General features: G+C 36.3%; 2 protein-coding genes across 2 annotated transcripts; both read right to left on the minus strand.

Moving 5' to 3' along the window:
- Positions 1–660: 660 nt before the first annotated feature.
- Positions 661–1,894, minus strand: LOC104589721 (xyloglucan endotransglucosylase protein 7-like). The gene is made up of 3 exons (XM_010248129.2): positions 1,595–1,894; positions 1,223–1,419; positions 661–1,136 (listed from the first exon to the last, which is right to left on the minus strand). Exons 1-3 carry the CDS (start codon positions 1,868–1,870, stop codon positions 767–769), a joined length of 843 nt encoding a protein of 280 aa, XP_010246431.1. The 5' UTR covers positions 1,871–1,894; the 3' UTR covers positions 661–766.
- Positions 1,895–12,541: 10,647 nt separating this feature from the next.
- LOC104589722 (uncharacterized) lies at positions 12,542–13,351 on the minus strand. The gene is made up of 2 exons (XM_088892293.1): positions 13,024–13,351; positions 12,542–12,963 (listed from the first exon to the last, which is right to left on the minus strand). Exons 1-2 carry the CDS (start codon positions 13,349–13,351, stop codon positions 12,542–12,544), a joined length of 750 nt encoding a protein of 249 aa, XP_088748419.1.

The raw sequence follows: 13,351 nt of genomic DNA on the forward strand, positions 1-13,351 counted from the left end.
TTGAAAGATTTTAGAAACTCATAATCTTGTCTTATCCAAACCAAATCCCTTGCTAAATCTGTGTTTGGTTTAATATAAAATAAGAGAGAAGCAAAATGTTGAGCTAAAGACGGAAATATCTTTAATGAATTTCTCAAATTCCTAATTAAGAAATTTTCCTCACACCAAACATTAAATGGACCGTACCAATGACAAACCAGGCCCAACATTTTTTTTTTGTTTATTTGACAAGAGAGACGCATCAGAATAAAGTAAAACTTAAAATAAAATTAAACAGAATTTGCATTTTTTGCATTGGCACTCAGAAGCATTTGTATTAGTGCAAATAAAATTGCAATGCAATCAAACATTGTCTTTATAGTCCCGATAAACTGGACACAAAATTGTACATACAGGGCTGGTGAAGACACCGGTGTCCACTGTGATCCCATCTTTGCCCCATCTGTTCTGAACATTGTCGTCATATTCACTCGTGATAGGTAACCCATCCCAGTATGCATGATTTTGCCTCCGGCCAATCTGGAATATCTTTGAAAACATTCTAATGATAGGTTGACGAAATTATATTAATTCTATTACCAAAAAGACGAAATTATATTAAACCAATTCCATTCAAATCTCTTCATAATTTCATATTCCATCCCTTATTCCAAAGTTTCAATTACGTAAAACCAAATATATCTATCCAAAACCTATCTATAGTTCTTCCTGGTATACACTGCTAATTAAGATATTGTAAATATATATACATATGTATGCCACAAAGCTAAACAGAGCACTCAGGCTTGGTCCCCGTAGGATCAGTGCAGTAGTCATAAATCAGGTAATTCTTCCGAACCCACTCCAACTGCTTCAGTTCGCCTGCATCAAGTGTATGGCTCATCCATGGCAGGCTAGGGTTGGTGCACCGTGTTGATTGACCATGCCCAGACCACACGCAGGCATCAACGTTGTAGTCGCGATAAGAGGCTACAAAGGGAGCTTTACTCCAATCTACTTTGATTTTCCCACCCTCAGTGGCCCAATTACTTCCATCCCAGAGACTACCGTAGACTGTCATGGGCTGCTGGCTTGGATAAGGAACTCCCGTTGCTCCAGTTCTGAAGACTCTAATGGGTACGTTGTCGACGTAAAATCTTCAAAACAAATGTCAAGTCGATCAGTGATCACTTTATTACATTTCTTCTATATAATATAATCTGTACACAAAAAGTTTACTTACATTATTTGATGGGGGTTCCATAAGATTGAGTAATTGTGGAAGTCAGCAGTCGGGTTGAACCAGAGATGAATTCTTTGCTCCCTGGAACCCACGTTCTTTGTGAAGATATTGGTCTGCAGAATGTAGTGAGTGGCGCCAATGTGGCCCAAGAATTCAAAGTCGATCTCGTCGTGCCATTTGCCCAGAGTTGAATTGAGCTATACAATAGGCAAAAGAAAAGAGACAGTTATTTATTTGTTTATTATCACCAGCAAAAAAAGAAAACATTCGGAATTTGGCCGAGTTCTTGAAGAATTTGATGCCTTTCTCTGTATCTCTTATTTTCTATCAAACCCAACATAGTCTTAAGAGTTTAAAGATGAGAAGCTGTACATAGAATGTAGTAACAGTGCCAGCAGACATCCCAGTGATGAGCTTCATTCGAATGTCAAATTTTCCAAAGATGAATGCCTTGTTGGACTGAAAGCCAGAACCACAGGACTGATCCATCACGAGATCAACTTGTCGACCATCAGGAGAAACTTTCATGTGGTTGGGGCAAAACAGAACACCTGTATCAGAGTGGAAATCGGCCATACACATGGACGATGACAAGGGAAAGAGGAGAAGCAAAAGCAATTCAATCACATATTTTGAAGGAACCGTCATGTTTGATGTTTGTGTTTATGTTGCCAAGACAAGTTCTGTTGAGTGAGTTATTCTCTTAACGCGAGGCCTGTATTTATATAGAGCTAATAAGGTGGATCCTTGATTCTAGATCAGAACAAAGTGAGAGCATCAAATTAAGAGTCCACGTACGAGTGACTGAGAGTTACTATTTTTCAATTATTTTTATCCAAGCATCTTTGATATTGGATAGATACGTATGGATTTTGATTTGGGCCATTTGCCATAAAATAGAAAAAGATATATTGACTAATTTTGTCGTAAGTAGAATTTTGAAATATGAACTTTAATTTTAGCAAGGAATTTCCTTTGGATAAATCAAGACAATCAGTTTCTAAATTCTTCAATATTTCGTTGAATTTCCACGTCAGATGTGCCTCACTTAATCGGTTTAATAGTTGTATTTATTAGAATTTTAATCTTATGTCATTTAGAAAAAACGAAAAATAAATAGTATAACTCACACAGTATATTATTATATAATATATATATATATATATTATATGTGTCATTTTATAATACATTTATTTTATACATAATATAATACAATATTTAAGTATATACTTAAAATATGAAGAATACAGGTCGGGTTGAGCATGAAGTTTGCCCAAACCCGGTCCTAAAATTTCTGGGCTAATGTTGGCCTAGTCGGGTCGGAAATAATCACCCCTAATTATGTTGTGAATATGAAATTCCAAACACAAAATAATATTGAATAGGATTTTGAATTGAATATTGAAGCCCATTGACTGCCCTAAACTTCGCCCATGATTATGTACCTTATTCTAAGGTGTCATATTTAGGAATGGCAACGCGGTGGGGCGAGGACGGGGAGCCTCTCCCTATCCCCGTCCTCGTGAAAATCCCCATCCCCATCCCCACGGGGATCTCCATTCCTCATGATTTTTTATAATGTTAATTATTTTATTTTTGTTTTTTATTTTATTTAAAAAATAAAAATAAAATAATTAAAATTTACAATCTTATTAGAAAAGATTCAAACATATTTTTAAAAATATTAATATATAGATGTATGTGTACATATGTACATATATACATATATAACATGTGCATACATATATAAATATATATTAGTGGGAATCCCACGGGGCAAGGAGTGTTCTCCCCGTCCCCGCTAATGGGGATGAAAATTTCTCCATCCCCGTCCCTATGGGGGGGAAATCATCCCCTTCCCGGCCCCATTCGGGGCGGACCCCACGGGGATCGGGGAAATGGGGAAAATTGCCATCCCTAGTCATATTTTGATGACAGTAAAGTAGTTTCTAGTGTATGATGCTCGGATAGACATGACATGGGAAAAATTGAAAACCAATCTACCGTAAGTGGTAACCAATTAAGTTGGTGTTAAACAAATAAGTCAACTTCTAATGTCATGTATAAATTAAATAGTTAAAAATAAATATACAGAAAACATTGTAAAAACTTGAAAATATCTTTATTGTCATATATTCATCAATAAAACTTTGTAAACATTGAGAATTATTTTTTTTAGTCAGGAAAATGGTTAAAACACAAAAAATAAAATAAAACAAAAACTAATGTCATTATCCATGGCTCGTTGACCTAGTCAAAGAGGTTAGTAGTTCAACCAATAAGGATATTTGTTTGTTGGCCAAATTAATGGTTTTTTGCAACAAGGTTGTTTGAGTGAAAAAAATGCTCAAAGATTTGTTCAACTCAACCAATCTAATTGTCCAATCTTCTATCCCAATATGATAATTGAAAAGTGTAGGTATCTCAACCATCTACAATACTATAATATGTGGGAATAACTCCCCAAGGCTTATAGGCTTTTCTTGGATGTAAAGTACCCATATTTTTTGAATTTGGTTCCTCTTTATCATGATGGTAAAAACTGTAACCGTGCACTATTACTTTAAGTTTATTTTATTCCCTAAGTCCTATATTTAATGTATTAATTTATATTTTGCAAGTATGATTTTTGTCATATTAATTTACTTGAATTTTAAATATATCATAGTTAAGATATAAATTGAAAATTAATAAAAGTAACAATATGACTAAAAATAAACTTAAATACTTGTACAAAATGTGCATGTGCAAAAATTTAAATTACATTTACAATTATTATTATTATTATTATTATTATTATTATTGTTGTTGTTGTTGTTGTTGTTGTTGTTGTTACTACTACTACTACTACTACTAAATTTTGTGTTTTATTTCTGTCTTAAATAAAAATAGTTTTATTTAACAATTATTTTTATTTAATATGATGATTATGTAACATTAGAAATGCTTTGAAATGTCTTTGACAAAACTTTGCACTTCTTTTATTTTTTGTGTTTGATTTCTTTAAATATTTATTATTCAACTATGACATCATGAATTTCTTTGAAAAGTTGGATCATTGGCCCATCATTTAGATAAGAAAATAGCTTTACTTTTAGATCAATTTTAAATTATATATTCCATCTATATTATATAAATATTTTTTATTTATCACACTTAATTTTTGTTTGGCATAATTAATATATAGTTTTTTTATATATTCTTTTGATTACTTATACTTTTTTATTACTTTTTAAATATTTATTATTTAACTATCATATCATCAATTAATCTATTTGACCCAAACCACTAACCCACGACCCAAAAAAAAAGTTTGATTTCTAGGTTGACATTAAATTTTGTATTATATTTCCATTATTGATAAAATTATATCTTATGTATAATATTTATTTTTGTTCAATATTATAGATGTATCCAATATTTTATTTTTTATAAATATATAACATTATATCTTATGTATAATATTTATTTTTGTGATTCTTTGTATTTTCTATTTTTAAAAATTTTATTATTTAACTATGACATCTTTTCATTTCTAAGTTGGTTTCAATTTTGACATTCCATTTTCATCATTTATAAAAATACTTCTTGCATTTGATACTCATTTTTGTTCAGTATAATGGATATACAATATTAGTTATGTGCCCAATTCTTTTTACTTTTTGTATAATATATTTTATTTATTTTATTTTTATTATTTAATTATGGCATTATTTATTAATGCATTTGACCCCAAATAGTTGAATTGCTTATCCACCAGTAAGAGGGAAGAAAATGGTTTTGTTTTCAAATTATTTTTAAAATATTTATTTTTTATATTATTAAAATTAATGTTGTGGATTTAATTAGTAGAATTTAATAATGAGAAAAATATATCTTAAATATAGGATTTAATAAGAGAATATACATTATATGTGAGATTTAATGAGAGATAATAGGAAAATAGTTTTACTTTCAATTGGTTTTAAAATTTACATTCCATTTCCATCATTAATAAAAAACATTTCCTATTTATCATCAATGTTTTCAACCTATTGTTGACCTAGCTGATTTAAGAGTTCGAATCATCACTCGGCCTTGATCTTGGGTTTGGTTCTGTTGAAACTCTCCATTTTAGTTAAATACCATTTAACCTGGGTGTTTCAACCATTGCCCCGTTCGACCCAATAACCAGGTTATAGGTTGCACACTTAATTATGTACAAACTTTTGGAAGCCATAACTTTGCACTCCGATGTCTGATTAGGGTTATCGTTTTTATTATTTTAAGTAACCTTTTAAGATATATACGTTGCAAGGGCCTTAGGCGCCTTGCCTTGCTATTTTTGCGAAAAAACCCCTTTTTTGACCCCAAATTAAAATTTTACTATTTTCTATAAATAAAAAAATAAAATTCTGCATTAAAAAACATAAATAAATGTAACATAATACATATATTATATGTTGTAAAACATAATTATAAAATATATGTAAAACACAATTATACTATTTATTGATAAAATATGTATTTTTACATGCACACATATATAGTGTTGACGAAAAGTGGTTTTACTCATTTGACCTTGATAGTCGAACCGATGACTTGTGACCCGAAGGCAAAAGTGGGTCAACCTCTAGGTCAGTTTTTAAAACATTGTTTATCATTCTGAATATTGATTAATATGTCAAATATATGATGTTAAAAACATTCCCATTTTTTTAATTTCTATATTTTTAGCATTTTATATATTTTTGAATTTTATTATTTAATTGTGGCAACATGGATTGGCCCATTTGACCCAAATGGTTTAATTTCTTATCACCACCTAGATGAAAACACTTTTTTTTCCCGATAGATATTAAAAGTATAAGTTTTTATGTTATTCAAATTATTAATTTATTATGTATGGATTTAATTATAGAATTTAATAGTGAGAAAAAACAAAAAAGCCTTACATATATGATTTAATGAAGGTGAATGCAAATTAATACCTTAAATGTTGAATTTAATGAGAGAGAGTTGAATGCATTGAATATCATAAAATTACCTCTTTTCAACTCATTCAATATCAATAACCAACAACCCTATTTGCCCTCATTTTTATCAATAAATTTAAATATAGAGGGGTAAGTTTTGTCCTCAAAACATTCCAAAAATATTCTTGAGGGTATTTGTACTTTTCAAAGTAGTATATCTAGCATATTTTAAATAAATGGGTTTTGTGGACACTTTCTTAACAAAAATACCTTTACAGTAGAATTTGGATCCTCTATAAGGACAAAAAATGTAATTTGAAGTACTACTTTTATTTCATTCAATTCCCTCTCATTCACTCTTGTATTTAAAGTGTTTAATCTTGTTTACTCTTATTAAATCTTGTACTTAAAGTATTTTTATTTTTCACAAATAAATTCTACTAATTGTTAGTATCGAACTTTTGCTCAAGCCCCACTTTTTACCTCTTACCCACTATCTATAAAGCATGAAACACTATTGTATCCATCAGAACATGCTAAACACTCCTCATCGAAAAACAATCCATATTTCTAACATTATCCACAAATCAAATGCTTGATCAGATCACAACAATAAACTTAGAACGCCTAAAAGCCCTATGATACCTAATTTCATCCATGATGTTTGATGAAGGGTGATTTGGTCCTCTAGTGGCACAATGACATGTGGCTCCATGAGATCGTTAGATGACAATTCAACTCCATGTAAGCAAGCTTCGGCAGAATGAAAGACACCTCGCATCCATCACAGACTCCTCGGCCCCACCTCGACAGGTCGGACTACGAGTAGATTGGTCGATGTCATGTCAGCGTCTAAGGAAACCTACCTTTTCCAGTTTAGTAGATACTCGACCCTACATCGGTAGGTCGGATAAAAAAAAGACCGAACATGTTAGGTGGGTGTCAGTGGTGACCTACCTCCATCGACCTAGTAAAGATTTGGCTAGTGGCTTGTGTGACGCAATGAAAGACCTCCTCATAGAGCGAGCTGCCGCTTCCAACCTTCCCAAGATCACGACACCACATCGACGAAGCTAACTATCGCCCCTTCTCGCTTCGGGTGCGATCGGATAAGGACTTCCTTCTTATGCGGAGTCCACCTACAAATGTGAAACTGCTTCCGAATTAGATGAGCCAGAGATCTCAGATGCGCTTCATGGAGCTTACAACAACTAGCCTATATAGAGGTGTCTCTCTCCTCGAAAAAGGCATGCGCGATTTAGCTCTAAAAGTCTACTTGCTTTCTTGCTTCCTAAGCTATTCACCAGTTCGCTAACTTAAGCATCGGAGTGCCCACCCTGGGTATAGCAACCTAGATACTCTGACACTATTTTTGATAGCTTGACCAAGTGCCCTCATCAGACTGCTGTCTGAGCTGTCTACCAGCAAGGAGCACTAGATCACGGAACATCAATTGGCACTGTCTATGAGAACACTACACAAAGGCCAATTCACATCACATCCCTAGTAACAACTAATGGCATCTTTCGGCAACAACCCCGCTAACAACGTACGTGTTAATGGTGCAATCACAGGGGGGCAGGACCAGCCCGTGATGCACACTAAGGTCCCCACCATTACCATCGTGCAGTTCACTATTCCCCTGACCCTACCTAGCATCTCGGCCATTCAAGGCTTGAACCTCCCTTTTCCCGCCATGAGCGTACCTCTCCCACTAGTTGAGCCCTCTATTGTTCTTGTTGGTATTGACGGTCGCTAGTTTCACAAGTTGGTGAAGTTTGTCTATGGGATAGACCTGTAGATGCGAACATAGGAGAGTCATTTTGCAGCAATGGCTAGGATGCAACAACAACAACAATAACAACAACTGTAGCAGCAACACCAGGTCGTTGGGCAAAATGTAACCAAAATTAGCAGCTTGGTGACCAAAACTAGAACCAGCTACCAGATTTGCCTTGCTTTCATGAGGATCAGAGCCAGATCCCCACTATGGAGTCGAGTTGAGCTACGACATCCGTGGTTAACAGTTCCACCGAGGGATCCAGGATGAGGCATCGCAGACGCACACGCCATGCCATAAGGAGGAAGAAAGAAAAGAACTAAGACAGATCACCACCTCATCGGCACCACCTATATCCCACACTTTACCATTGGCGACTGAGACCCTCCCGGCCCCATGACCAAAAGACATCAAGGCCCCCTTCCTGGAATCCTACAACACCATAATTGACCAAATTAACCACCTCAATAGCTTCCAAGCCTTGATGCAACTTCACGGGGCTTGATGAAACTTCTGTACCTGAAGTTGAGCCATCTCGGCCTGGGGAGCCCGAGGCTCAAGAGGAGGGACCGACCTCCAGAACGGAGTTCCCAACTTCTTCTCGGGGTCAGGATCCGGACGACTTCGGTCCTTCTACCTTGACTTCGAATAGGTTAATGTATTTAGTAGCTCGCTATCATTTTCCTGATAGCTTAGTCTTTATTGTTCCTCTAGGTTAGTATCATTGGGCTCACGATCCATATGAGCTCATGGTTTTTGAGGAGTAGCTCGCTGCCAGGCTGTGCTTCCCGCTCCACCCCTTCATTATAGAGATAGTCATGTTTTTTAATATCACCATCGACCAACTACACTCGAACTCTATCCGGAACATAGTAGGTACCCATTTCCCTGTTCCATGAGTACAATCGACCTCTGTCCCTAGACGTCTTCAGTTCGATCTGTTCGATCAAAAAGAATTCCGCTTGTCTGCGCGGGGACATCAAGCAAAGTTACTACATCTCTCCTTGGCCAGGGTTTAAAATCCTATTCAGTAGCCCGAACAAGGTTCCAGCTTGGAAGACGAGGTATTTCCTTGTCCGAAATCCTGAGGGATGGTCTTTTCCAACTCACTAGAGGGTGGCTATCAAGGATCCTGGGGTGAGCTTAGATGCGGAGACTAGGGCAGTTATCAACTCTTGGAGAGACCTCGGCTTGGAGATGAAAAATTTCCTGGCCGAGGAGAAGATTGTGCGATCTGGACTGAACCCTCCTGGTAGGTCTCCACCTCGGTTTTTATTTTAAGGTTTTTTTTAGTTCGCGGCTAACCTCTTCTTTTACTCTTGCAGTTACCATGCCAGAGGTGGATGCAAAGAACCTTCTCAAGAGCTTTTAGAGAGGGAAGAAGAGGAAGGCTTCGAAGAAGTCTCACCGGGAGGCCGATCCTTCTGTCCCCGCCCCATCCGAAGTCCTTGCTCCGGAGTCGATCTCTACCGAGCTCCCTGAGGAAGAGGTCCGTCCTCAACCCCCCATAGTGGATCTGGATGAAGACCAGGAGGAAGGTGTTCAACCTCATGAGCCGGAGAGCACTTCCGCACCCGAGCCTGAGTCCCCCAAAGAAAGCATAATGACCCCTCGGCTCGGACTGCTCAAGAGCAAGTATGTCATTTTTCCTGCTGAGGTCGCGGAATGGGCTGACATGCCTACAAGCTAGCTCAAAGGCTGGGCTGCCAGCTATTGCATGGTGGTAAGTATCTTACTTTACATGTTATTTCCTTGTCAACCTTTCAAACTGATGCATATAGATTACACAAGCAAGTGCACTAGCCAATCAAGTAATATAATGATGAGTATAGTATCGTTTCCATGAGGATTGATCCAACAACTACTAGTATTGAATCAACCGTATGTTATCTAATAAACCAAAATATTAAACAAAGAAAAAACCTAACTCCTAATTAGCAAACTACCCTAAGTAGTTTCGATCAGAACACCTTTACTGATAAGAAGAATTACTGCATGCAAGAAACTAGCAGAACCAGTTCAGCAATTAAATCTTTAAGCAGTCCAACCGAAGTGAATTCAGTATTGGATTGGCAAAATCCTAATTTTATGAGCAACCTCTCTTGAGTGCAGCCCACCCTATCTATGAGCAACAATTCCTATATCTCTATCAGAAATTTAATCACCATAGATGCATTAAGAACAAAGAATTCGCAGGTCATCAATTTAGATATGAATGATTGCCAAACGAACCATGCGAATTACCTCTAAGATGCATTCAGTTCATTTTCTTGATTAGATGATCTGATTACCTAAACTCTTTCTCAAGCAATTCAAGTAATCCAAGATACAAGAACAATTCGGCCAAGATTATTCTATAAATCAAAAACCCTAATCAAGAATCCCAAGAATAAATCAGAATCAATCGGATCTGCTTAAAATACTAATTACATATTAGAATTAAAATCAAAATCCATCATGGTTCGCATAAAAGAAAGAAAGAAAAGAGAGATTCAATATGAGTTGGAAAGATAATGAAATTTTCTACAACTTTCATGTTTTGAGTTTTGATAGATACGGACTGAATTGATGTCAACATTGGGCCAAATTATCTGCAACCGCAATGCTGACGTGCTGGAGCCATTCCTTAGCTTGCAAGTTTTCATCCGGGAATGGACAAAAATTAGGGTTCAGACCCTTGAAGACAAACAGAGAAGAAGAACTGCTAGAGGAGGGGGAAAGGCTGTTGAATGTGAATAGAAGAGGAGATTGTAGGTTGATGCATAACGCTTAGGTTGTCTTCTTCTTTGATTCTGCAATTTGGTAACCTAGATTCGATTAGGGTTTCTTGATGTTTAGAATTACGACACGGTGCCGAAACTGTCCAGAATTACCCGATTAGCCTTGTTTTTTACTTAACACCTCCTTTCGTGTCCTAAATCAAAATATAAGAATAATGAGTCCATTTAGGCACTAAATAAGTATAAAAGACTAAATATTAAGGGATAAAATTATGATAATTTTCATTCTCATCAAATCCCCCCACACTTAGCTTTTGTTCATCCTCGAGCAAAGATCTTGCCCATAAACTGATCATCCCCCAGATTATTTCCATCTGTCGAATGACTTTTAGGATGAGAATGCATTAAATGATCAAAAATCCTACATAAGCACTCTGATTCATCCCCATGATTAGCCAATGTTACCACATACATAAGAGCAAAGGAAGGGGAGAACATGAGATTTCATGATCCAGCACTCACTTCCGTTCAATATGTATAGCAGCTCCTTGACCGCCATTATTAACCATCACTTCGAGCTTGGTCTCAAATCTATCAATGCACCTAATTGAATATTCAACCATATTTTGTCCCTTTGAACCTCAGCCGTCACCGAATTCTTTTCTTTCTTTTTTTTCTTTGGTGTGAGTGCATTTTATACTCCATCTCACACGGGTCACAGGCTGGAGGCAGATAACACTACTCATATTCCAAGTTGCTAGTTTTACTATTCATCTTGGAATAGTTGAGTTGGGACTAAACTCATATCATAAACCGCTAGTTTTACTATTCAGTACATGATAGCGGAGTCATTTGGACTTTGTCCCTTTCTTCTCTTCTCTTTTTTTTTCTTTTTGCAATTGTTGAAATTCATGCATTAGCAGTCATGATGTGCACTAATTGCTCGAGTTTCATTCAAATTTCAGTCAATAACTCTATACACATGGATAGAGTTAGTGCTGGTCATGATGAAAGTCTTATTCGGTTTCCTTAACCTCATGTATTATGATAAAGTTGGATAAATCACAAGAACAAACTTTAGCGCTTACAATGATTTCCTTCAACTCATTGTATTCCCTCTTTTAATTCACCTTATAAACAACAATAATCTTGAAGAAATTTCAGTTTATTTGGCCTATCAATGCATGTATGTATTGGGGTGATTGAGGTGCATAACTACGACCTCCCCCACACTTAACATGAACATTGCCCTCAATGTTCATAGTGATAGAATGTAAAGATGAATTCAACAATGAGGGCAGTTCCTTGAAGAGCATCATCAAACAATAAAAGGGGTTTAGAGAACTTCCCTGAAGAGCATTCTGAAATCTAGAATGACTCCTTCGATTGGACCCTCTAGCTGCTAAGATCAAGAGAAACTAGGAGGAGAGAATGATAAACATTAAGAGAGAGCAACAATCTACAAAACTAAAAAAAAACTGAATAATACCGAAAAAGAAAAGCAGAAAAAGAACAATTAACAAGAAAAGAAACTACTTACCAGCATTGGGTTGCCTCCCAATAAGCGCTTGTTTCCTGTGTGAAGCTCAACAATATAGTGGGATCAATGAACATCTAGGTATACAGTTGGCGGGGTAGGCAATGCTCCATCCGCTATATGTGGTTTGAGGCGCTGACCGTTGACCTGAAAGCATCCACCAACTGCACCATCAATGACATCTATCATATAACATGAATCATCACTAGAAGATGCATGCTTCATAGCATCAGACATTTTAAAAGTTACTTCCTCATCTTGAATCCTAAGGCTGAGTTGCCCTTGTTGGACATCAATCATTGCCTTCCCCATAGCTAGGAAAGGTCGTCATAGGATAAGAGGGACATCAACGTCCTCTTGCATGTCTAACACTATGAAATCCACAGGAAAAATGAATTTATCAACTTTAACAAGTACATCTTCTATGATTCCCCTAGGATGCTTGATGGACCTATCAACTAATTGCAATGCAACTCTAGTGGGTCGGGGTTCACTTAACCCTAATTTCTTAAAAACCGAATATGGTATCAAATTTATATTAGCTCCTAAATCACACAATGCCTTATTAATTTTCAAACTGCCTATAGTGAAAGGAATAGTAAAACTCCCTGGATCTTTCAGTTTCTGAGGCAACTTGTTGAGGAGGATTGCTGAACATTCTTCATTCAATGCAACTGTAGCCATGTCTCCCAGTTTCCTTTTGTTTGCCAATATCTCCTTTAGGAACTTTGCATAGTGTGGCATCTGGGCTAAAGCATCAGCAAAAGGAATGTTAATATGTAAACTTTTAAAAATTTCAAGAAACTTACCGAATTCCTTTTCCAATTTGTGTTGATTTAGCCTATTCGGAAATGGTATTTGCAGCTGTTGACTTTTCTCTTTCTTTGAATCAGATTGCTCTTTCTCCTTCTTTTCGGTTTCTAGGGTTGCGCTCACCTTGCCTTCTTCCTTTGCTTTCTTCTCTACCTCTTGCAGCTCCTTACCACTCTTCAAGGTAATGGCCTGCACCTGTTCTCTTGGATTTGCCTCGGTGTTACTGGGTAAAGCACCTTGGACTCTAGAAGATATCATTTGTGCCAACTGCCCCACTTGAGTCTCCAAGTTCTTGATCGATGCTTCTTGGTTCTGAAATCTCAT

Source organism: Nelumbo nucifera, chromosome 7, assembly GCF_055504915.1.
Source record: "Nelumbo nucifera cultivar China Antique chromosome 7, China Antique-T2T, whole genome shotgun sequence".
NCBI classification, from domain to species: domain Eukaryota; kingdom Viridiplantae; phylum Streptophyta; class Magnoliopsida; order Proteales; family Nelumbonaceae; genus Nelumbo; species Nelumbo nucifera.

Bases quoted from the DNA above. Each gene is read 5' to 3' on its own strand.
- LOC104589722 (XM_088892293.1), bottom strand. From the start codon at position 13,351: ATGAGATTTCAGAACCAAGAAGCATCGATCAAGAACTTGGAGACTCAA. The intron at 12,964-13,023 runs GTAAGTTTCTTG...CTGATGCTTTAG, and splicing joins CAAATTGGAAAAGGAATTCG to CCCAGATGCCACACTATGCA.
- LOC104589721 (XM_010248129.2), bottom strand. From the start codon at position 1,870: ATGACGGTTCCTTCAAAATATGTGATTGAATTGCTTTTGCTTCTCCTC. The intron at 1,420-1,594 runs GTACAGCTTCTC...CCTATTGTATAG, and splicing joins GCACTGTTACTACATTCTAT to CTCAATTCAACTCTGGGCAA. The intron at 1,137-1,222 runs GTAAGTAAACTT...TTTGTTTTGAAG, and splicing joins TGGAACCCCCATCAAATAAT to ATTTTACGTCGACAACGTAC.